We start from the raw sequence: 24,804 nt of genomic DNA, 5'->3' as shown, positions 1-24,804 counted from the left end.
AAGTATCAACATCTGAGGTTATTTTATAAATTAATCAAAGTAATGTAAAATTTAACAATAATATTATTACATGAAAAACCTTCTGGTTTCAAATTAGAAATAAAACACTAATAAAAATAAGACTTTAAGCAGGTGTATCATCAGTGCCGTTAATTCCGATTTCGTACGAATTTTTTTCTAAACAGTCCTTTTCTCTAACATTAATTATCTTACAGTCTAGGATCTCGTCGAACAGTATACACGGAAGGGACCAAAGCTGAACCTAAGCGTCAACTAAAGACGCTCACAGACGACTATGCTCGCGACTACAGCGTTCCAGCGGAAAAGGATATCTGGAGAAGAATCTTCCAGGTCCCGGACAACACTATCGAACTCCTGTACCATTACGCGTACAACTTCGTCACGAATAACATCAGGAAATACCTCAAGTCCAACTTAGCCGAGACGGGTGGCAAGATCTTGTTCTATCCGGAGAAGACATCAGGATACATAGTAAGTTTTGATGTGCTCAAATAACCTGTAGAAGCGCCGTTTTAAAGACTTGCAGTGTCATTGTCAAGTTACCTATTAATTCCGATTTCCCTATAGGGAACAGTAAGTCCCGTTGCGTATTGGCGTGAAATATCAATGCCAAATTATTATTTTAAAAGTGGCCACATGGTAGCAGACCCTTCAACGCGCACGGTTGCGCCCAAGGTGGGCTGCAATTTTATTTATAATAGATGTAATCCGCGGATGAACGGACGAATCACATTCGGTCCAGTCGCATTACGTAGCAAGCCGCCACGTCTAACCACTGCGGTTGCTAAACTACATCCATAGTGTTATGGAGCCCTCAATAGTTTTTGAGTAGCTGATGCTAATGAGCTTGTTTCTCATGCCTATTTCACTGTCTTCAAAGATCTTGATATCCGTTTACTTTTTCACCACTCGTCCAGAAGTGAAAACAGAACATATTCTGTTCTCTTTCCTCAGGCCGATCCTGTCGGCAAAGCGCCCCGCCCCCTCAACGTTTACCTGACGCTCTGCGAGAACATGGAGTACGAGAACAAGGCGCGCAAGGGCATCAGGGACAGGGAAGCGGACATCATCACGTACCTGCAGCAGCGGCACAAGGAGCTGACAGAGCCAGAGCTGGTGGTGGCGCTCTTCGACACGGAGAGGAACGATGCCGCTAGGAAGGGATGGATGGAACAAGTATGTATTTATTGCTTCAGGGAAAAAGATCAAACATTATCCTGTACATTATTTAAGAAGACATCAATAACGACAATTCAAAAGACCAACATGAACATTTCTCTCTTTTGTGGTGAAATACAACTATTGACTATCTAATAATCTATCTATACCATAGGTATTTTCGATTTCGTACTTTTGCACATATATAGGTACATTGACGTATAATATCTAAGGACGGGCTAATGGGGCACTAACAATGGTACAAGTTCAGCGGTGCTACTCACGAATTCCAGCCAATCGTGCAGTCTAACGTAACTAGTTGCGACCAATAGCGCGCGTAATGCGAACTCGTCAACCAATCGCGCGCGTGATGCAAACTCATCTACCAATCGCGTTGGAGCGATTTCACACCGCTGTACTGGCCCCTGTCATGCCTCATTATTATTGCCCGTAAAGCCAGTCCCTAGATATCTATGTCAATGCATATATAATGATATTGATATTACATTATCAAAATATTTTCCTACCCATCAGGAAGCTAGAAAAGCTGAAGTGTCAGAACGCGAAAAGGAGGCCGAAATAGACCCCCTAGCTCCATACTTGGCTCGCATGTTCGGCTCCGGCCACGGCAGCGGAGCGCCACTGACCGTTAAGGAAGCCACGCTCGTAAGGGAGCAGTGTATTAATGACTTCAAGGCGAAGCAGCTGCAGCGGCAACTTTTGGTCCACGAGCGGTTTGAAGCAGTGGGTTTCATTACATTTTACAGTACATATGGTGCTACTTTCCCGAACTAGTGCGGGAAATAGCACTTTCCGTGCGTATGTCGAAAGTTTAAAGTGCCATATGTTCCTACCTACTGTAAAACGTTGTACGATACACGGAATAGGTAATTCGCAACTCGTGTCGATTTAGAACGCTCCCTCCGGTCGTGTTGTAATTTATCGCGACTCGTTTGGAATTTCCTCTTTTCCGCACTTGTATCGAATTTCCTCTTTTCCGCACTTGTATCGTAAATAACTATTGTTCCGTCGATTGCTTGCTACTATTATGTACAGTAGCGAATATAATATGATTTTTGTTTGTTTTCTAGCAAAACTGTACTTTTGACTTTAGGCTCCTCTATCAATGAACTCTGTCACTCTGTCACGTGTCATTTTTACAAACCTTTCGTATTACAAACTTACGAGTACCTATTATTTAACGAGAAGTTATTATTCATGACATATTGCTTTGCAGATGAACACGGAATACAAGCAAAAGAGATTGTGGTACTTGGCGAATCAGTACATTCTTACTCCAGATAAAGAAGCCAAGTATTTCGCGACTAGGTAAGTTGCGCCTTGTCAAATATGTCTGGCTTGTGTGTGGTTTGATACTAAAACGTTAGTTCGATTGAGCAATGTGATTCTGATTAAGTACTTATATGTTTTTCTTCCCCAGCGCCGAGCTAGCGTTCCAACTACACACCCTAGAGGTGCGGCTGACCCGTCACCAGGATCTGTCCGCGCCGCGGTACAAGGCTCTCATGGACTACCTGGACAAGCATCCGCTGCTCAAGGAGTTCAACCGGATCAGACACCATCACGGAATTAAGTAGCTTCTGCCAAGTCGAACCAAGCAACCAGGTGGTAGGCCACTAAATACTTTGGTTGGTTGCTGCTACATACAGATGTACATCCTGTATAGCTGTGGTAGGCTTTTGGCGTCCGTTTCTGGAGATACCGTTTATGTTGATTATATCCCACCTAAACGCTGGATTTCTAGTCTGAAAATATAATTCCACCCATATAACACTTTGAATTAAAAAAAGTTAGTTTTAATATTTCAAACTTTCGCGGTTTGAATACATATTAACTCACATTTATAGACGGGTCTATCGCGAAATTTATTTTATTACCTTTATTTAATGTTAATTAATTTAATGTCATTTTTAACCTTTTAACCGCCAGAAGTTTTTGATCGAGCGTGCTCGTGTCGCCACCGACAGTTAAATGTACCACGCAGAGTAAGGTTGGCATAGTTACGGGAGTTATAAATGTGATGTAAAAACCAAATCAGATCTTTGTCTTATTTATCAGACTGTGGCGAAATGAGCTGGATATGTAATGTCTTATACTCGTATATCAGACTCTGGCGGTTAAAGGGTTAAAGATCGGTGCTAGCAACTAGATTAGATGTTATTAAATTTAACCCATAATAATTGTTAAAATTAAATAGGTATCGACTTTGTGTCTAGATCTCTTTTTCCAACTATTCTAGGTATCTATAGTAAAATATTGTTATTGCGTTAATTATTGTTAAATAAAACAATGTTAAATATTTTATCATTTTTATTGAGATTCTTATTGAGATTCATATTACAAGTAGGTATTAAAGTATCATGTCAATTTAACTAAAGTATTCTATAACCTTATTCTATAACCTAACCCAACTACGAGGGGCGTTCAAAATATTCTCGGTATTGATATCTTACGACCTCTTCTAAAATTTCTTTCGTTACTGGCCGCTAAGGTTTATTCATTGACATTAAAAAAAAGTATAATTCGAACCGAGATGGTCTTTTGTTTTTCTGCAATTGCTGAACAAACATGAACATCATGTGCGAATTGACAATGTTAACTAAATTAGAACATCGCTGCGTGATAAAATTCTTGACAAAACAGGGTAAAAATCAAAAAACCATAAAAGAGGAAATGGATTGTGTTTACCGTGAGTCTGCTCCTTCTTTATCTACCATTCAAAAGTGGTCAAGCGAGTTTAAACGCGGAAGGGAGAGTATTGAAGATGACCCTAGACCTGGCCGGCCTGTAGTAGCTACTTCACAAGAAAATATTGATAAAGTGGAAAAACTTATATTGGAAGATGGTCGAGTGAAGGTAAAATCTATAGCACAAGTAACCAGTCTCTCTATTGGTACCGTACATGATATTATACATGACCATCTTAATATGTCAAAAGTAAGTGCAAGATGGGTTCCGCGAATGCTGACTCGGCTTCAAAAAGACATGCGTGTAGCTTGTTGTTCCGATTTTATTGACCTGTGCGGTGAAAATCCTGATGAGGTGCTGCAAAGAATAGTTACTGGAGATGAAACCTGGGTTCATCATTATGACCCAGAGGGTAAACAAGAGTCCATGCAGTGGCACATTAAGGGTTCAGCTCATCCCAAGAAGTTCAAGGTCATCCCTTCAGCTGGCAAGGTCATGGCCACGATATTTTGGGATTGTGAAGGAGTATTACTAATCGATTATAAAGAAAAAGGTGTAAATATCACAGGACAGTACTACGCTAACATTCTACGTCAATTAAAGGATGTAATTAAAGAAAAGAGGCGAGGAAAGTTAACCAAAGGTATTCTGCTTCTGCATGACAACGCCCCCGTCCATACTGCTCATATTGCCAAGGCAGCTATTGTTGAATGTGGGTTTAAAACTGTTACTCACCCACCGTATAGTCCGGACTTAGCCCTCAGCGACTTCTTTTTGCTCCCCAATCTTAAAAAGGATCTGCGTGGAAATAAATTTTCTGACGATGAAGCATTGAAGGCGGCAGTGGAGGAGCATTTTTACACGAAAGATAAAAAATATTTTTACGAGGGATTAAAAAAAATAATTGATCGATCTTTTAAGTGTATGAACATAGGGGGGGAGTATATTGAAAAATAAAAATATCAAACTTTTCGTACTTGTTTGTTTTCATTCTCATACCGAGAATATTTTGAATACCCCTCGTACTTGGGTGAATCAACTTTTTCTTGTTACTCGGTGCTATGGTTTATGGTCCTACCTACATATAGTACTTCGTCAGTTCGATTAAATTTAAACCATATTCAATTGGAACAGAGTTGGATTTCCTTTGTTTCGTTAAATTTTCAGACAAAAATCAATTCCATTCCCCGCATTATAGGTTTAAATTTCAGTAGCATATTTTGGGTTTTGTGCCTTAGGAGGAAATTCTGGGCCTTAGGAGGTTATGGTATGTAAAGTCCTGGTTTTTCCAATCAAACATACATTTTTTAAGATAGTTATAAGCCCTGTCCATAATGAGCCAACTACTCTAGTTACTCATTATGGACAGGGCTACTCTACGTAGTATCTCCATACAATGCTACTATTTTCGCCTGGCAGACGGGACAGAATAACACAAACGAAAGTTGATCCACCCACTTTGTCCAAGTTTGTAGGCGAGTGCTAGTGCTTGGGCAGTATCCAGGAGGGCATGGGGTGGTGGAAGCCGGTGTTCCAGTCGCCGGCGCCGCCGAGCAGGTTGCCGCGCCCGTCGTGCGTGGCGAGCGCCAGCCGCGACAGCTTGTTGGCGAGCCGCCGCTGCGGGGAGTCAGGCCGTCACTGTGCGGTGCTAGTGCTTGGGCAGTATCCAGGAGGGCATGGGGTGGTGGAAGCCGGTGTTCCAGTCGCCGGCGCCGCCGAGCAGGTTGCCGCGCCCGTCGTGCGTGGCGAGCGCCAGCCGCGACAGCTTGTTGGCGAGCCGCCGCTGCGGGGAGTCAGGCCGTCACTGTGCGGTGCTAGTGCTTGGGCAGTATCCAGGAGGGCATGGGGTGGTGGAAGCCGGTGTTCCAGTCGCCGGCGCCGCCGAGCAGGTTGCCGCGCCCGTCGTGCGTGGCGAGCGCCAGCCGCGACAGCTTGTTGGCGAGCCGCCGCTGCGGGGAGTCAGGCCGTCACTGTGCGGTGCTAGTGCTTGGGCAGTATCCAGGAGGGCATGGGGTGGTGGAAGCCGGTGTTCCAGTCGCCGGCGCCGCCGAGCAGGTTGCCGCGCCCGTCGTGCGTGGCGAGCGCCAGCCGCGACAGCTTGTTGGCGAGCCGCCGCTGCGGGGAGTCAGGCCGTCACTGTGCGGTGCTAGTGCTTGGGCAGTATCCAGGAGGGCATGGGGTGGTGGAAGCCGGTGTTCCAGTCGCCGGCGCCGCCGAGCAGGTTGCCGCGCCCGTCGTGCGTGGCGAGCGCCAGCCGCGACAGCTTGTTGGCGAGCCGCCGCTGCGGGGAGTCAGGCCGTCACTGTGCGGTGCTAGTGCTTGGGCAGTATCCAGGAGGGCATGGGGTGGTGGAAGCCGGTGTTCCAGTCGCCGGCGCCGCCGAGCAGGTTGCCGCGCCCGTCGTGCGTGGCGAGCGCCAGCCGCGACAGCTTGTTGGCGAGCCGCCGCTGCGGGGAGTCAGGCCGTCACTGTGCGGTGCTAGTGCTTGGGCAGTATCCAGGAGGGCATGGGGTGGTGGAAGCCGGTGTTCCAGTCGCCGGCGCCGCCGAGCAGGTTGCCGCGCCCGTCGTGCGTGGCGAGCGCCAGCCGCGACAGCTTGTTGGCGAGCCGCCGCTGCGGGGAGTCAGGCCGTCACTGTGCGGTGCTAGTGCTTGGGCAGTATCCAGGAGGGCATGGGGTGGTGGAAGCCGGTGTTCCAGTCGCCGGCGCCGCCGAGCAGGTTGCCGCGCCCGTCGTGCGTGGCGAGCGCCAGCCGCGACAGCTTGTTGGCGAGCCGCCGCTGCGGGGAGTCAGGCCGTCACTGTGCGGTGCTAGTGCTTGGGCAGTATCCAGGAGGGCATGGGGTGGTGGAAGCCGGTGTTCCAGTCGCCGGCGCCGCCGAGCAGGTTGCCGCGCCCGTCGTGCGTGGCGAGCGCCAGCCGCGACAGCTTGTTGGCGAGCCGCCGCTGCGGGGAGTCAGGCCGTCACTGTGCGGTGCTAGTGCTTGGGCAGTATCCAGGAGGGCATGGGGTGGTGGAAGCCGGTGTTCCAGTCGCCGGCGCCGCCGAGCAGGTTGCCGCGCCCGTCGTGCGTGGCGAGCGCCAGCCGCGACAGCTTGTTGGCGAGCCGCCGCTGCGGGGAGTCAGGCCGTCACTGTGCGGTGCTAGTGCTTGGGCAGTATCCAGGAGGGCATGGGGTGGTGGAAGCCGGTGTTCCAGTCGCCGGCGCCGCCGAGCAGGTTGCCGCGCCCGTCGTGCGTGGCGAGCGCCAGCCGCGACAGCTTGTTGGCGAGCCGCCGCTGCGGGGAGTCAGGCCGTCACTGTGCGGTGCTAGTGCTTGGGCAGTATCCAGGAGGGCATGGGGTGGTGGAAGCCGGTGTTCCAGTCGCCGGCGCCGCCGAGCAGGTTGCCGCGCCCGTCGTGCGTGGCGAGCGCCAGCCGCGACAGCTTGTTGGCGAGCCGCCGCTGCGGGGAGTCAGGCCGTCACTGTGCGGTGCTAGTGCTTGGGCAGTATCCAGGAGGGCATGGGGTGGTGGAAGCCGGTGTTCCAGTCGCCGGCGCCGCCGAGCAGGTTGCCGCGCCCGTCGTGCGTGGCGAGCGCCAGCCGCGACAGCTTGTTGGCGAGCCGCCGCTGCGGGGAGTCAGGCCGTCACTGTGCGGTGCTAGTGCTTGGGCAGTATCCAGGAGGGCATGGGGTGGTGGAAGCCGGTGTTCCAGTCGCCGGCGCCGCCGAGCAGGTTGCCGCGCCCGTCGTGCGTGGCGAGCGCCAGCCGCGACAGCTTGTTGGCGAGCCGCCGCTGCGGGGAGTCAGGCCGTCACTGTGCGGTGCTAGTGCTTGGGCAGTATCCAGGAGGGCATGGGGTGGTGGAAGCCGGTGTTCCAGTCGCCGGCGCCGCCGAGCAGGTTGCCGCGCCCGTCGTGCGTGGCGAGCGCCAGCCGCGACAGCTTGTTGGCGAGCCGCCGCTGCGGGGAGTCAGGCCGTCACTGTGCGGTGCTAGTGCTTGGGCAGTATCCAGGAGGGCATGGGGTGGTGGAAGCCGGTGTTCCAGTCGCCGGCGCCGCCGAGCAGGTTGCCGCGCCCGTCGTGCGTGGCGAGCGCCAGCCGCGACAGCTTGTTGGCGAGCCGCCGCTGCGGGGAGTCAGGCCGTCACTGTGCGGTGCTAGTGCTTGGGCAGTATCCAGGAGGGCATGGGGTGGTGGAAGCCGGTGTTCCAGTCGCCGGCGCCGCCGAGCAGGTTGCCGCGCCCGTCGTGCGTGGCGAGCGCCAGCCGCGACAGCTTGTTGGCGAGCCGCCGCTGCGGGGAGTCAGGCCGTCACTGTGCGGTGCTAGTGCTTGGGCAGTATCCAGGAGGGCATGGGGTGGTGGAAGCCGGTGTTCCAGTCGCCGGCGCCGCCGAGCAGGTTGCCGCGCCCGTCGTGCGTGGCGAGCGCCAGCCGCGACAGCTTGTTGGCGAGCCGCCGCTGCGGGGAGTCAGGCCGTCACTGTGCGGTGCTAGTGCTTGGGCAGTATCCAGGAGGGCATGGGGTGGTGGAAGCCGGTGTTCCAGTCGCCGGCGCCGCCGAGCAGGTTGCCGCGCCCGTCGTGCGTGGCGAGCGCCAGCCGCGACAGCTTGTTGGCGAGCCGCCGCTGCGGGGAGTCAGGCCGTCACTGTGCGGTGCTAGTGCTTGGGCAGTATCCAGGAGGGCATGGGGTGGTGGAAGCCGGTGTTCCAGTCGCCGGCGCCGCCGAGCAGGTTGCCGCGCCCGTCGTGCGTGGCGAGCGCCAGCCGCGACAGCTTGTTGGCGAGCCGCCGCTGCGGGGAGTCAGGCCGTCACTGTGCGGTGCTAGTGCTTGGGCAGTATCCAGGAGGGCATGGGGTGGTGGAAGCCGGTGTTCCAGTCGCCGGCGCCGCCGAGCAGGTTGCCGCGCCCGTCGTGCGTGGCGAGCGCCAGCCGCGACAGCTTGTTGGCGAGCCGCCGCTGCGGGGAGTCAGGCCGTCACTGTGCGGTGCTAGTGCTTGGGCAGTATCCAGGAGGGCATGGGGTGGTGGAAGCCGGTGTTCCAGTCGCCGGCGCCGCCGAGCAGGTTGCCGCGCCCGTCGTGCGTGGCGAGCGCCAGCCGCGACAGCTTGTTGGCGAGCCGCCGCTGCGGGGAGTCTGGCCGCGAGAGTGGGGGGAGGGATATGCTGCCGGAGTCTGGAACAATTATGGATGGTTCAGTATATCCTTGCAATAGTGCAATTCCTTATGTGCATCATTCAGATGTTCAATCCCCGACGCAAAAAGAGGGGTGTTTTCTGTTATATGTTTGACACCAATATCTGTCCGTAGTTCTCCAACGGATGGACCGGTTTCGATGCGATGGTTCTTAGTTATGTTTGATTGAAATCCATTCAGCAGTTTGAAGTATATCAGCTCTTTTCCAAAATGATTTTTGGTATAGGTAAAATGGATTTTCTTGGCATACAGCGTAGGTTTTTTATTTGATAGTTATAAACAAAGTTATGGTTTTGTAAGTAGGTACGACTATACACATGCCAGTGATATCAAAAAGAGATCTAAATGACATCACTTTTCATCTTCCTTTCACTCTGCCATAGTGACTCCTAGGTCACAGGATTTCATAGGATTTAAATTGACTAAACATGCATTGCTACCTATATCACGTATCAATACCATCACGAACTATCTTGGCTCTAAATTATGAAATAAGTATGATCAGGATTTACCGGAATGATATTCGTAGTTAGCGTGATCGCTGGGTGTCTCCTGGCCGAGTCGCTTGCGGTACTCGCCAGCGAAGTGTTCTATTAACGTGTCCACATTGACATAGATATCTAGGGACTGGCTTTACGGGCAATAAAAATGAGGCATGACAGGGGCCAGCACAGCGGTGTGAAATCGCTACAACACGATTGGTTCGCATCACGCGCGCGATTGATTGACGAGTTCGTATTACGCGCGCTATTGGTCGCAACTAGTTGCGTTAGACTGCACGTTTGGCTGGAATTCGTGAGTAACACCGCTGAACTAGTACGATTTCTAGTGCCCTGTTAGCCCGTCCTTAGATATTATACGTCAATGCGTGTCCATCATTGTGATGAGGATTTACCAGAATGATATTCGTAGTTGGCGTGATCGCTAGGTGTCTCCTGGCCGAGTCGCTTGCGGTACTCGCCAGCGAAGTGTTCTATTAGCGTGTCCATCATTATCGCCTGTTTCGAAAACACCTGGAATTGAAATTGAAATAGATTGAACGGATGTAGATATGCTTGTTTGCCACCAACGTCATATAAAAAGGACCTTAGAAGGCTGCCAACACAACCCGCTACATTTCATTCACGCGCAGAGACTGACCCAACCTATGCATTTGCTATCCTATAACTTATCGTCGTTTTGCGTGTTTTGGGTTCCGTACCCAAAGGGTAAAAACGGGACCCTATCACTAAGACTCCACTGTCCGTCTGTCTGTCACCACTCACCAAGCCGTATGTCATGAACCGTGATATCTAGACAGTTGAAAATTTCACACAACTAATACTAAAAAGTTCGGAACCCTCGGTGGGCGAGTCCGACTCGCGCTTGGCAGGTTTTTATTAATTAATAGTTCGTTAATAATTCATGTCGATGTTTTTTAGGGTTCCGTAGCCAAATGGCAAAAAACGGAACCCTTATGGATTCGTCATGTCTGTCTGTCTGTCTGTCTGTCCGTCTGTCCGTCCGTATGTCACAGCCACTTTTTTCCGAAACTATAAGAGCTATACTGTTGAAACTTGGTAAGTAGAAGTATTCTGTGTACCGCATTAAGATTTTCATACTAAAATAGAAAAAAAACAATAAATTTTGGGGGTTCCCCATACTTAGAACTGAAACTCAAAAATTTTTTTTTCATCAAACCCATACGTGTGGGATATCTATGGATAGGTCTTCAAAAATGATGTTAAGGTTTCTAATATCATTTTTTTCTAAACTGAATAGTTTGCGCGAGAGACACTTCCAAAGTGGTAAAATGTGTGTCCCCCCCCCTGTAACTTCTAAAATAAGAGAATGATAAAACTAAAAAAAATATATGATGTACATTACCACACAAACTTCCACCGAAAATTGGTTTGAACGAGATCTAGTAAGTAGTTTTTTTTAATACGTCATAAATCCCCTAAATACGGAACCCTTCATGGGCGAGTCCGACTCGCACTTGGCCGCTTTTTATGATTCATACCTGTAATATCTTAGAAACCCTTAGCCCGTTCTCCACGACCATGAACTGCAGAAAGAGGCACGGGAGGCAATCCTCGTTGTCGTCTGACGGCAGGCCGATGTCCCACGACAGCTCTTCGTACAGAAGACCTAGGAGCACCGTCTGTCAATATCACAACACACAATATTAATATACTAGCTTTTGCCCGCGACTTCGTGAAGGGTGAAATTAGTAATTTAGTTATAATATAAATTATCTCAGATGGTTTTTTCGGGCTCGAGCACTAATCTGTTAAACAAAAGCCTTTGTTTCTTTTAAGAGCGGTCTTCAGCACGTGCCAAAGTAACCATGTCGTTTAAAAAGCAATTATCGTGATAGTATTAAGGTTCAAATTTATGTGACAGCTCATTCTGAGAACAATCAGGGTGGTCTTTTCTTTGGAGATAACAAAACGTGTTATCTCCAAATGGGTTGTTTCATGAATTTGAACCATATAAATAGAATGATAAATTTGCTTTTTAAACGGGTTTGTTCACGTTACTTAAGTAGGGTCTATTAGCAGTAAACAGGTGTAAGCACTGCATAAAGGAAACAATACCTTTTGTTTAATAGACTAGGGCCCGAGCCCGAAAAAATCATCTCAGATAATTCATACTATAGCTATTATTTTATCCAATCTGCGTTTTGTTGATTCTCCATACAAACTTCCACCCCCTTTTCACCCCCTTAAAGGGTGATTTCTTGAATGAAAACTACCCTTTGTCCTTCCCCGGGACTCAAACTATCTCTATACCAAATTTCAACTAAATCGTGCACCACCGCGAGGCCGGGAGGCGGGACAGTTCCTTATCGACAAAGTTTGTTATGCAGTTGTTGTTAAGGCCCCAATACAAAATTTCACCCCTTTATGGGTTGATTTCTAGGATAAAAAATATCCTATTATGTCCTTCCTCGGGACTCAAACAATATCTATACCTTTAATCTAAATCAGTTCAGTGGTTTAAGCGTGAAGAGGTAACAGACAGACAGACTTCCTTTTATAATATTAGTATGGAAGTATTGATATCACCTTAAAGAGCTTGTTACACCTTTCTGAATTTAGTACCTAACTGACAAGAGGGACAATGCAATCCGTGAGACACGATAAGATATATATCCTAGACGTCATCAAATGGCGCACCGCGGTACAGATCCGAACCGCAGACCTATTTGTGCTATAGGTAACATTACATTTGCTTATTTATTAAAATTAAGTAACGTTATGTATTTACAGATTTTACGCATTTAAATCACAAATATAAAAAAAGTGTCTGGTACCCCACTCCCAGGTGACTGCGCGTATTGTTAGTCCTATATAATTCACTTACATAAGTGATTTGTGATTTTATTGACCTTGGAAGATATGTTGACTTAGTGTAAGTATAAGGCCTGAGTGGACGCTCGGAGCGGAGCGTTCGGCGGGGCGTGCAGCGTGGCGTCGGGCTCACAAGTGATTTGAGCAGCGTGCACTAAGGCCGCTCCTATACGCTTGCATTTGTTTAACATGCACGCCGCACGCCCCGCCCCGCTGCACGCCCAACTCGAGCGTCCACTCAGGCCTTACACTTACACTCTCCGTGTCATCAATAACGTAGACACCGTTAGCGTTGACGGCCACCAGGACGGGGATGTCTTCGTGCGTGAGTAAGCTCGTGAGGCTGCGGACAGGCTGTTCTATCTGTCCTTGGAAAAACGCCGCCCTGTGGTAATAAGTGTAATCGCCAGTATTAAAATTAGTTCAATAACACTGAATAGGGTATTTGACTGTATTTAAAATAAATAATTTTACGTCACCCTAGGCCCGTAAGTGGGCCAAGGCCAAGGCAAGGCGTAAAACTTTAGACAAACCACGGGCGGTTATTCGTAAAGCCCCAGATCGCATATTTATTGCCCTCACCTTCGGTTCGGGCCACAAACACCTGCGATCAGGAGCATTTACGAATTCACCTCCCTAGGTATGTAATGTACCTACTATTACACCATGCATGAAATAAAGCACCAGAAGATTAATAGAGAAACGTAGACAGCAGTTATTTTTAGACACTATTTCTATTTTAAACCCCGTATTACTATTTGATTGTGACGTGACATGCCAGTGTTTCATATCTAATACCTTTAAACGAGCAATTCTTGTTTATTTATATATATATATATATCTCGGAAACGGCTCTAACGATTTCGATGAAATTTGCTATATGGGGGTTTTTGGGGGCTAAAAATCGATCTAGCTAGGTCTTATCTCTGGGAAAACGCGCATTTTCGAGTTTTTTTATGTTTTCCGAGCGAAGCTCGGTCACCCAGATATTAAATTCTATAGTAGCAAAATCGTTTTGACAGTTCGAGAAAATAAACTGATTTGACTAGTAGTCAAATACCCTATTAAAGAATACAACGTAGTGCAGAGCATGAGACTTTTCAAGAAGAAACAAACTTAAATGGGCATTTTCACTTAACTGTGCACCTTTAACGGCCGGTTAGCAATCGTTACAAAACTGACGGTCAATGTTCCCATACATTTTGTCAGGAATGTAACGGTTACGGCATCCGCATAAAATCGATGCCGAGTTTAATGCGGATGCGGATGTGGAACAGGTCGGTACAGGAACGTCTTAGCATCGGCGTAAGTGCTAGACTGCTAGGTAATTTAGTCATTAACCAAAAAAACCTATTAGAAATGAGCAGTCAAGCATGAGTGGGACTTAATGTACGGAACCCTTGGAAAACGAGTCCGACTCGCGCTTGGCCGGTTTTTTGAAATAAACATTACTAAAATGTAATATTTGACGTTTTTTATGTACTTATCTTGACATCCACATCCGCATCCGCGGATGTCAAAAAATCGGCATCCGCGACATCCCTGGTACAGATGTAGAGGTAAAAACTCGAGACAATTGGTAGCGTTTTGAACAATACTTTGAACAATTACCCGTATGTTGGCGTAGTCCGACAGTGTGCCAAATATTTGTGGCGCAGCTTCCTCGGCGGTGCCGCCGGGGGCCTCTGAGCCTGTTCGAGGAGCTTCGCCTCGGGGCTGCCCTTGCGGCCGGCTGGTAACAGCTGCGCCCACCGCCCAGAGCGCGCGTGCTTAGGCAGATACTTGTCTTGGTGTTCCCTGGAGACAGATACATTTAAGAGCCAACAGGAGTGGTCATTTCTCCATACAAACGTACTCGACTGTTTCCTCCGCGGGTTTTGAAGCTAGAGCAATGATTTTTTCAACACAGATTAATATTGTCAATATCTGTGTCGGACCGTTTTGCTTTTTTTGATATTTTTGTTTTTTAAGGCGCTAGAGCCCTTCAAAAATGGCCAAAATGGCCTAATTGACTATGCCGCAATGAGAGGCGTGCTATTCAAAACTGACATCAATTAGTCAAAAAAGCAAAACGGTCCGACAGAGATAATGTCATAATCATTTAGATTTCCAAATTTGGTTACGATTGGTTAAGTTTTGGAGGAGGAAACAGTCGAGTACGAAACCTCGATTTTTGATATTTTTACGCAGGATTTTTCGCCTTGTCCTTATCGCACTAGTTTTAGGAGCCGCTTCCGTTAGCGAGACGGGTATATTTACCTAAAATATTTAAATCTTAGCTCCTGTTGGCTCTTAAGCTAGAGTTTATAGTGATATTGGTATTACTAAACGTAAGGTAGTAGGCGGTTTATCACACTGGATGCGATTCGCACGTCGCGGTGATGTGCGACCGGGATGTCGCAAAGCGTTTGTCTTCCAATATGATAAGTACCTACTCGCCGTATAGAGTAACATTTCCGAAGGTATAAAAACGGAGACACAGTGGCAACACAGTTCTTTAATTAGATAATTTCTCCGTTTTCTTGAAATTCTAATGACAAATTAGACTTCCGAAGAATTTGGTGGAAAGTTACACCATTTTGAGATTGAAGTTACACGTGTTTACATCTAATCGACATTAATTTCTACAGCAATCAAGGGGTCATTTTTGGTAAGATTCTTGTTCAAAAATGGTTCTTTGAAATGTGCAAACGAATGTGATCTTGCTACGACTATAAATAAATGTGCCCTTCCTCGACCTCGACCTCGACCTCGACTCGATTGGTGACCACCAATCCTGGGTATACGACCAGTATGCAAATGCGAGCAGGAAACCGCTTTTCATTTCTGAAAACAAACAGACTATTAATTAATACCTGAAAAAGTTGGCGGTGTGTGTATGCGGGTCGTAGGGTCCGAGTTGAATGCGTGCCTGCAACCCGCCCAGCATGACGGCCTGCGCGCTCTCGAGCGGATACCGGCCTGTCACCACGTTATGGCGCGCTTCTTCGTATAGCAACTCTTGGATGCGGGAATCTCTGAAAAATAAGAAACTTAAGTACTTCATTTCTAGAATACCTACCTACCTACCTACTTACAAAAAGGTGCATAATAAGCGCAAACGGAATGTCTTCTCAGAATGCTGCATTCTTGAGTTATCAAGATGAATTGAGCCACATACAGCTATCTCATTCCACCGCATAAGTCCTCGTTTCTAACACTCGTCTACAATGTGAACGCAAGCTATCAAAAACGTTTACCGGGATAGCAGGAGCTGCTATGTCTTCTCTAAATAAATCATGCAGCAGCCGGGCTAGCACGTGATTGGCGCGACAGTATCTCGCGGGGAGATAGACTATCCGTCCCTCTTTTATTAACATAGAAAAAGACGGGTAGTTTATCTCGCCGCGAGATACTGTCGCGCCAATCATGTGCTAGGGGTGCAGGGAAAACAAGACTTTTCATAGAGAAAGCATAAGCCTTTTAAACTAGAACTCCAAGAGAACTAGAAAAATCCAAAAAACAACAACACTAACTTGATGCCCTCCTCCAAATGCTTCGGAAAGAACACATTTCGCTGCAACCTGAGAACGGGCTGGTCTTTGCTGCGGCGTGACTCGGAGCCGTGGCCGTAGCGGTGCAGGAGCTTCTGCCAGCTCGCCCATAACCGCCAGGGGCAGTGGTGGGGCTTTAATTGAATTTCTGGAAAAACGGTTTTAGTATAGCCTCTAACCGCCCAGACGTCAAAACTTGCCATTAAAAATGCAATTTTGATTTGTCAAAACAAAGATTCAAATTAGAACGGAACAGGAGACCTTTTTATAGGTCTCTGGGCGGCTAAAGGATAGACATAAAAGAATAAATAGAAGCTCCTTGATAATGAAGTCATGGTACGGTGTTTATCCGAATTTCTAGATTTCTTTCATGTTCACACTTAGCGACACTTGCCGGAGATTTCTTATAGATCGCCATCTCACCTACAAGTAGGTAACGAATGACTTCTAGGTACTCTAGACGCCATTGTGGCATTAGGTATGTATCAAACTATATAGGGCATCAAGAGTATTTTATAAGTACAAGCGAGCTCTCTCGGCAGTTATTATTGTTAATTGTGTGGACTTATAGTATTCCTAACTGATTTAGCAGCGAAACGAACACATCGGCAGTATCTTTTCTTCGACTAGCAGAACCTTGTAGCCCGTCATTCCCAAGTTCTCCGTCGCATTCTGAAACCTGATGATGCTGCGAGGCATAAAAGCACTTCCCCACTACAACCATTGCTCTTCATTCGTACCTATTTAAAGTCTTACCAGGCGTGGCTCACTCCTCGATTTCGTCGCTTTGCTACAGGTAGCTAAAAGTACATCCGTTCCACCCCAAATTTAGGGAAAGCCATAAGCCGCGCGTGGCGCTGTCGCCACCTAGCGGTCATATCTGTGCTGATCGTAACAGACGCGTTTTGTTAGAGAGTGAGTCTTCTGTACCTAGTACTATTATTTATTCTGTGGTCTTACCTAATAGCGGACTGCACATCCACAGCGCGAACACGCTCGCCGCCAAACTCCTCGTACTCGCTTGCGTCATGCCCAGCTCTTCTGTCGCCAGCACAGCATTCAGGAACCGCGACGCGTTGACACACGAAGGCACTTCCTCTGAACTCATCTCTACCATGATCGCGATGCGGGACATGAGGTACACGCACGTCACGGGGTTTGATGATACGGTGGAAGAGGAAGTTGTGCTGCCTGATGATCCTGTAGCAAGAAGTTAGATTTATTTGGAGTGTTATGGTGGCCGTTATTAAATTGGTTTTTGCTGTTTGCTGGACATATTTAGCTTTCTTATTTGCGAGAACTATCGGGCTATTGCCATTGCTAACCTGTCTGTTAAAAAAGGAAAATCGTAGAAAGCAAATTGGACCTATTTAGTATCTTTTAAAATAATGAGGGTCTTAACTTAATGGTAACCGTAGTTCACATCACTATCGGTAAGTAGGTATCTACAGATAGTCTTGCGTCGGGTACACCGGGTACACGTATCAAAATATAAAAAAATATTTCCTTGTTAATTTGCCTTATTATGCTTACATTTTACAAAATTGATAAGTAGTAGCTATAGAAGTAACCTGTTTTTTTTTCTATAGGTATACCTGGAAGTGGAGGTGAGATTGCGCTAGATGAGCTGCCTCCACTGGTTATGGGTTCCGTTGTGCTAAAGGATCCCGCGGCTATACTGCTCGTTCCAGTCTGATTAGAGCAGCTGCTTAAGTTTGAGCCTGTAAAAAAGTAAGTCTGAAGAAAATCCATTTATTTTAATTTTTTCCAAAATACATAGTAGGTAAGACCATACTCGTAGTACCTATTTTAGATCGTTCTTTGTTCCATTATTACTTCACTCATGCTTGTGTACATACCCATAACACTTTTCTCCAGCGAGTCCGAACTGTTACTCTCTTTGGAATCGGGTTGCAGTGGCTTATGAGGATCATGTTTGTCCCACTCATTATGGCGACCTAAAGGACTGTATGATAAATGAGGAAGCCTCTGGGATACAGAGTATAGGTGTGCGTTTACTTCAGCTTGTAACTTCTGGCTCTGAACGCTGTAGTATTCTTCTCGCGACCTGAATTCGCTGAAATAAATGGCAGAATGATTTATTTCCGGTGTCTTATAAAACATGTTTTTTTTTTAATTCATTAAAAGTTTAGTATTATTGGATTTTTAAATGTTATTGAAAAATATTGTACCTAAAATAAGTGGTAATTTTTTTAATCATTTAATATGTTAAGCCCTTACTTGTACTGATATTCCGCTTGCATCGGATATCCCCTTCTTGAATATTCCACGGGAATTATTGTAATATAATTTCCGGAATTCTGAACATTAGGGTTCTCTCCATATGCCCCCATATCCGATTGATGTTCCATTTACGGTTGATATTATTTTATTATTACAAAGGCATTATTGTAATTGTATATCCTATGAACTAAATACAACTCGTGTTTAATAGGTATTCCTATGGTACATTCGTTTGTTATTGAAATTATCGATCGGTATTCGCGCCTTAACTAATGTTACCAGCGTAAAATTGTTTTATTCAGTTCGTTTATCTGTTGATTAAAAATCGTAAGCCAAATTATTTTTTACCGACATCACGCTAGAAAGTGTGTTAACATTCTAAGACTTTTAAAATAAAAACTATTTCTAGATTAACTTTAATAAAATTCCACTTGAATCACTTTTTCAGCCATGGGGCCAACTCTACTATACTTGGTCAACCAGATCTTACAGTAGAACAAGGCGGCAAATTTGAAAAATGTAGGCGCGAAGGGATATCGTCCCATAGAAAATTTGAATTTCACGCCTTTTTTACTGACCAGCTATAAAACGTAGTGGTTATATTCTGTTTAGTTTAGGGCAACCCTATACAATGCTTGCGTCAACTGTCAATGTCATTTTATGACAACTAAGCACAGCGCATCAGCTGGCGTTGCATATTATTTTGTTTGTGTAATTTTAGCGGCTGTCGCTAAATAACCATAGTTAAGCCTTTTATTTCGTTCAAAGTCAGAGTACAAAACACCTTTTCAAACAATACATAATGAAAATTGTAGTTACAACACCGAACGCTACATAACAAAACATAACACTTGCTGTTTATAATTTCTTGTATTGTAATCACAAGTATTGTCATTTTTAATGAATACTGTGGCTATAATCGAAGTTTGATAACGTTTTAAAGCATATACTGAGCGTAAAAATTTAATAGCTGGAGCACTATTGTTTTTATATCGGTTTAATATCATCGATAAGGTCACGGATGGAGGCAAAATTAAAGGAATATCGCGCTCTTCGACGTCGCAAAGAGCTCATTGAAAACGCGAAGACCAAGATTGAGCAGTCCAAGAATAAATTTGTGGATTTCATCACCCCAAACTTCTTCAAAGAGATGGAAAAAGCAAAAGAAGATGAGGTCTTGTTGGTATGTAAAGTGATTGGTTTGTCTTGAAAAGGTCATGGACGTCATGGTACTCATGGTTAATCATGTAGTGTTTGAATGTTCACAAATCCTTGAGTTTTTAATGCAGATTAGGCATGGATTATGTACTAAAATATTTTTTGGGTCTATTTTGAAACTCATGGTTATTCAGTAAGGCTTAACCTACCTCAACAATCCATTATTTGGATAATTGTGAGCTATGAGAATATTTCAATTTATATAATTCCCTGTATGTGATGAAACTAACAAAAAATACTGATTTTCTTTCTGTATTACAGATCGAAAATGAAGAGCCACTAGCTTCAGAGTACCCTCTCCACCAGTTTGAAGATAGTACAGATATAGCATCAGAATCCCGTGAAGTAGAAACTGTGGTACCAGGAACACAAGAATCTTGGCGATACTTCATCATTAAATGGTCCATTTACACCATAATATGGCTTACACTATATGCATTCTTCCTAAAGATACAATTTGGTGCAGTCTTCTTTGTATTTTCCGTTTTAATTGGGATATATCTAAATACTAGAACAGGGCCGAGGAGAAAGGGGGAAGTGTCAGCGTACAGTGTATTTAATAAGGATTGTGCCAGCATTGATGGCACATTGAAAGCTGAACAGTTAATGAAAGAAATGATGTATGGTGCTGCTGTTCGGTAAACAGTGACTATTCAAATTAATTTATTTTATATATAATATTTATTAATATAGCTTGACAATAAAGAGATGAAAAATACTAAATAGATTTTTTACTAGTAAAATTAAACACAATTCTAATATTTCATAAATTTGACTTTGGTTTTATTTATTATATTTACTTACAAATCTTTTATAACAAATATAATTGTTCATGATTATAATAAAAATATATTCTAATTGAAGTAACTTATACTGCAGTACAATATTTAGTGTGCTTGGTAACTGGCATCTTTGTTTATGAACATTACCTACAATAAATTACAACATTAACTAGAGTATTTGTGTATAAATCACTAACACTATACATAAAGCATCAATGACATAGCCTACTTAGAAATGTACTATAATATAAAATAAAAGTACATACTTATAACAACTTTTGAAGACATCCAAATTATATACCAGGCCCTGTACTTCAGTGGAGTAATATCAAAAATAATAATAATATTGGAAATTAAGTAAATATTAAAATAAAGTGGCTGATTAAGCTTTGATTTTCTAATAACAGGATTACACATGGATTTTAACTTTAAAGTTTTTAAATGAAAATTTTAAATAATAGGGCTTATTAAGGTTTCTAGACACAGTCAAGTCATCCTTTTAGAAATTTCTACCTATTCCCTTCTGGCTTAAAGTTTACACTGCATTTGATTTACAAAAGATACTATAAGTAATAAAATTTAATATAAATCATCCAATTACAAACTTATCTACGCAAATAAATAAGATGGCACATAAATAAAGTCCATTAAATTACTGTAGCTGCCTTATACTTAAGCTAAAGTCAGAAATGTACAATGTTCCTGTTTTGCCCCGAGAGATCAGAAAAAGAAGTAACACTTCACCATTTGAGCAAACAAAGATGGAAGGAATGTCAACATTAATACAAGTATCCTATAAGGCCAAGTTTTGTAAAGACCTATTATAAATATCATTAAGGTCAATAGGGTAACATTGTCTGTGCAGGCAAGACCGTCTACACAATTTAACATAATACCTGTCGTACTTAAATATAAGTGTACCATATCTAAACGCATCTCAAGCATGTTTTTGTCATGTTTAAGTTTCATATAGACGATCTTGCCTAAACAAGATTCCAAACGGTTTCAGTTCATATTGAATAACGAGGTTTCTCAATGTAACTCATATTTCTACAGATGTAGTGCATAATTATTTTCCATCGTATTTTCACGGAAACGTACGAACGTGTCTTGCTATTTCAGTCAATCTCGGTTATGGTCTCGGTACAAAAACACTGAGGTTGACTGAAGGAGCATGACAAATACGAACCTTTCCGAGAAAATACGATGGAAAACAACATGCACTAGTTACATATGTACCTTATTTTGTTGTCTACATAATTATTACTTAGATACTTCTTTACTGCGGTTCTATCTTCTTTACTGCGGAGATACAGCCAAAAGAAAGATCATTTAGTTATGAAATTGCCTCCTAATTTATGTAGAAGTGTATGGTTTGTATATAACACAAGTTTGTGTTCCATTGTTTAAATTTTTGTACACAACAACACAGACAAGGGACAGCCCTTTTTAAAGCAAGAGAGCCTTATAAAGAGAAAGCCGCTAAATAATCTCAATATGGATATTAATTAGCTAAATCTTAATATTAACATGGCACAAACACTAATGGAAGAAAGAGACCATTCTTTTCTTTATAGACGAATTTTCCTTTAAATAAACTAAGAGTTATACTAAATTTATATTGATACACACACTGTGCAGGTACTTTATTTTTTTCTAAATGTAAATCAGGCCAGTTTGAACCATGAGACAACTTTGATAATAATACAATTGAGGAGTGTCTTTTCAAAAGGGTTTATTTTTTCTTAGCGGTACTTCTAGAGAGAACCTTGCTCAAGAAAACTTAAGGTCCAATTTAGAAATAGATTCCCAGAAAAAATAAACCCTTTTGAAAAGACACTCCTCAATTGTAGCAATCAGGGTGGAGAAGGTAACGTGGTATCATTAAGTATGTGGACGTACACAGTAGAAGTGTATAACAAGTACCTTTTACCACTTTACCCCATAGTTGCAACTGTCCTAAATTATGCCATTGCCAAGAGTTCATTCACGAACGGTCTCGAAATTTTGAAAGTGGACAATATGTATAAGGCACCGTCAGTTAATATTACAATATTGGACATTTCTTATCTATTTACAGCTGCATCAAAAAAAGTGGCAAAAGTATCTAATCTAACATTTATTTCAGGGTTCGTTACTACATTTTCAAATAAATAAATAGCTACGTTTTTAGTGTGTACAAATAAAATGCACGTAAGTATTTTGAAACTAGCTCTGTAGCTATTGTAGGTCGCAATTCTTAACCGATTTTCGTGAAATTTTTTGTCTGTACACATCTTACAAACATTACATTAAAATGCCTGTGTGATGCCATGCATTCGATTTTGAACACTATCGCGAAGATTACAAAGTTGATTTTACAAGCGATTTTTTGCCATGCCAACCACAGACCAAGTTAGAATGGCGATGCGAGCAGGGTATGTGTCGCCGCCGGTTTTGAGCAAACGCTCGCATGCTACTCGCCCGCGCTGACCGAAAAACGAAGTAAACATGCCTTTTGCGCCACAATAACCTTTAGATTAAGAAGCCAGACATCAAATCTGTTTAAAGGAGGCGTATCCATTTACCACGCACACAAGTTTTTACTACCGTTGCGCGAGTGTTAGTAAATGTGGAGAGGAACGAGCGGCGACACCGGTTCCGATAATAACTGCGCGCGATAGCCATTCTAACCTCTTTAATATGTTCTGTGATGCCAACCATTTATTATTTGGGCCTTCCACTATACATATATGTACCTACCTACTATTTTTATAGGTCAACGTGTATATAATTTCCTACTTTTGCACAGGCTTCCGTAAAATTTGCTGAAGCTACTTACATATAAACTAAAAATACACGTATTTCATATTTAATTTACATTGTACTTTCGTAAACCAATGCATTTACTGCTTCAAACACCATCATTTTTTTGCACAATTATACCATCGTGCCTCACATTATTAAAAACAATATTATTGTTAAAGCTTATTAAAATCCCAGAATAAATCGAATACGAATTACTTATTATTATTATCATTCGAATGAAGGGGTATGTGAAAGTTGGAGACATTTACAAGGTAACACCTTTATGTCAGGAAGTGTACCAAAAGATTGTTCGAGTATTACTAGAGTAGGAGTCACATGAACACTCTTAATTTATTTTTTATTATAGGTAAATTCTATTAATGGGACATAATGGCTATATTTACAACAAACAGATATTTGCCAAAATTTAAAGTAATTTATAAAATATCTAAATAGTTGCAATAATTAAGTATACAACTACAACATTATAGTTTGATTTTAATTGATGAGTTGATTGACTGTTGTACTTAATCGTAATGTCACTGCTCGGTCAACATTGACTTCGTCAGATAATAATGTACAGTACATATGTACGTGTTTATACGAACCATCACGTACTACCAAAATTCGTCATGAAGCGTTGGTAGCCAAGTGGCAAGGCTTTCTGCTTTGTAATTCGAGGTCGTTGCTTCGAACCCCGGCTACTGCCAATGAGTTTTTAGAACTTGTACGAAATATCATTAGCATGATGATTTAAGTATTATGCAGGCAGGGAGATTTTTCATAGTTCATGTTGTTTCTTAAAACTGCATTTTTTGAACTGTGTTTGTCATGAAATAATACGTGCAATGCGCAGAAAATATGCAATTAGGTGTACCTACATACTTTAATAAGATTGACTTATTAAGATCGTATTGTGTTCGTCATATTGAGACCGCCTTTAATACTTTTACTTGAATGGTCTACAGTCTTATTGTCCAAGTGTATAGTAAATTTTCTTTATATCCAACAATTTTACACTTAACGGTTAGGTTAGGTTAGCTGCCCATCTCTAACACAATCGTGACGAATATTCGATCTGTGCATGACCACTGACTATCTGATTGAGTTTACATCTGTCAAAGTGTCAAATAGTCCCACGAAAGTTCACATCCTTCCCCGCCCGTGCATTATCATCGCTTGTATTTTACTTCACTACGCACATAGCTAATATAGCTATATTTTTGGATGTATAATTTATTATTTACACCGAGACCCGTTTCAGAAACAAAGCTAATTCTGTAAATATTAAAAGTTTGAACGGGCCTTCGACTTCCCTTGTTAGCAATATCAATTAAAAATATTAAAGTATAGAAACAGAATAATAAAAATCAGCTACTTTGGTACACTCTATCACATAAAATCACATCAAAATTGGTCCGTTAATTTCTAACGGGGTTGTGGGGCGCGGTATGTTGGTTTCGTATTGCCAGGGCCGGACTGGGGGCATTAAAGGGCACCAGGAAAAAGAGAGATAAAGGCACCAAATACATAATAATGGGCGAGTAACGGTTGCAATTTGGTGAAGCAAGGGTACAATTTATTACGTTTTATAAGAATGTCTAGGAGTAATCTGTCACTTGACACAGTCATTATCCTGTACGTAAATCAGTTATCAGTATATTTGTACCGTACTGACCGTACACTGTTCTGCCCTAGTTGCACGGTAGCATTTTTATCGTTTATCACCATGTCTGTCACGTTCTAACAAGTATGTAAGTGCGAAAGTGACGGGCATAGTGATAGTCTATAAAAATGGAACCGTGCTGAGCCCGCTGAACTGTATATACCTATGTCTTGAGCT

At 43.8% G+C, this 24,804-nt stretch overlaps 4 protein-coding genes across 5 annotated transcripts in view; 2 read left to right on the top strand and 2 right to left on the bottom strand.

Moving 5' to 3' along the window:
• Positions 1-2,810, top strand: part of LOC134655686 (dynein regulatory complex subunit 7) — a 226,016-nt gene extending 223,206 nt beyond the window's left edge. For both annotated transcript variants that reach the window (XM_063511133.1, XM_063511134.1), the window contains exons 10-14: positions 216-492; positions 976-1,197; positions 1,714-1,923; positions 2,417-2,508; positions 2,621-2,810. In XM_063511133.1, coding sequence (XP_063367203.1) covers positions 216-492; positions 976-1,197; positions 1,714-1,923; positions 2,417-2,508; positions 2,621-2,777 — 958 coding nt within the window. In that variant the 3' untranslated portion in view covers positions 2,778-2,810. The remainder of the gene's footprint in view (positions 1-215; positions 493-975; positions 1,198-1,713; positions 1,924-2,416; positions 2,509-2,620) is intronic.
• The window catches only part of LOC134655735 (calcineurin B homologous protein 1), a 307,947-nt gene that overhangs the window by 228,252 nt on the left and 54,891 nt on the right, over positions 1-24,804 (bottom strand). The window lies entirely within an intron of this gene.
• LOC134655674 (putative FERM domain-containing protein FRMD8P1) lies at positions 8,857-18,430 on the bottom strand. The gene is made up of 11 exons (XM_063511115.1): positions 18,172-18,430; positions 17,790-18,007; positions 17,526-17,651; positions 16,891-17,130; positions 15,913-16,078; positions 15,253-15,414; positions 14,009-14,194; positions 12,653-12,782; positions 11,065-11,205; positions 9,958-10,075; positions 8,857-9,041 (listed from the first exon to the last, which is right to left on the bottom strand). Exons 1-11 carry the CDS (start codon positions 18,300-18,302, stop codon positions 8,857-8,859), a joined length of 1,803 nt encoding a protein of 600 aa, XP_063367185.1. The 5' UTR covers positions 18,303-18,430.
• Positions 19,051-20,091, top strand: LOC134656126 (SAYSvFN domain-containing protein 1). The gene is made up of 2 exons (XM_063511646.1): positions 19,051-19,357; positions 19,654-20,091. Exons 1-2 carry the CDS (start codon positions 19,196-19,198, stop codon positions 20,032-20,034), a joined length of 543 nt encoding a protein of 180 aa, XP_063367716.1. The 5' UTR covers positions 19,051-19,195; the 3' UTR covers positions 20,035-20,091.

Source organism: Cydia amplana, chromosome 17, assembly GCF_948474715.1.
Source record: "Cydia amplana chromosome 17, ilCydAmpl1.1, whole genome shotgun sequence".
NCBI classification, from domain to species: Eukaryota; Metazoa; Arthropoda; class Insecta; order Lepidoptera; family Tortricidae; genus Cydia; species Cydia amplana.
The sequence above is the reverse complement of the archived record's forward strand: the minus strand, read 5'-3'. Positions and strand labels throughout refer to the sequence as shown.

Bases quoted from the DNA above. Each gene is read 5' to 3' on its own strand.
- LOC134656126 (XM_063511646.1), top strand. From the start codon at position 19,196: ATGGAGGCAAAATTAAAGGAATATCGCGCTCTTCGACGTCGCAAAGAG. The intron at 19,358-19,653 runs GTATGTAAAGTG...TCTGTATTACAG, and splicing joins AAGAAGATGAGGTCTTGTTG to ATCGAAAATGAAGAGCCACT.
- LOC134655674 (XM_063511115.1), bottom strand. From the start codon at position 18,302: ATGGAACATCAATCGGATATGGGGGCATATGGAGAGAACCCTAATGTT. The intron at 18,008-18,171 runs GTAAGGGCTTAA...CATTTATTTCAG, and splicing joins CAAGCGGAATATCAGTACAA to CGAATTCAGGTCGCGAGAAG. The intron at 9,042-9,957 runs GTAAATCCTCAT...TAATTGTTCCAG, and splicing joins CAACTACGAATATCATTCTG to ACTCCGGCAGCATATCCCTC.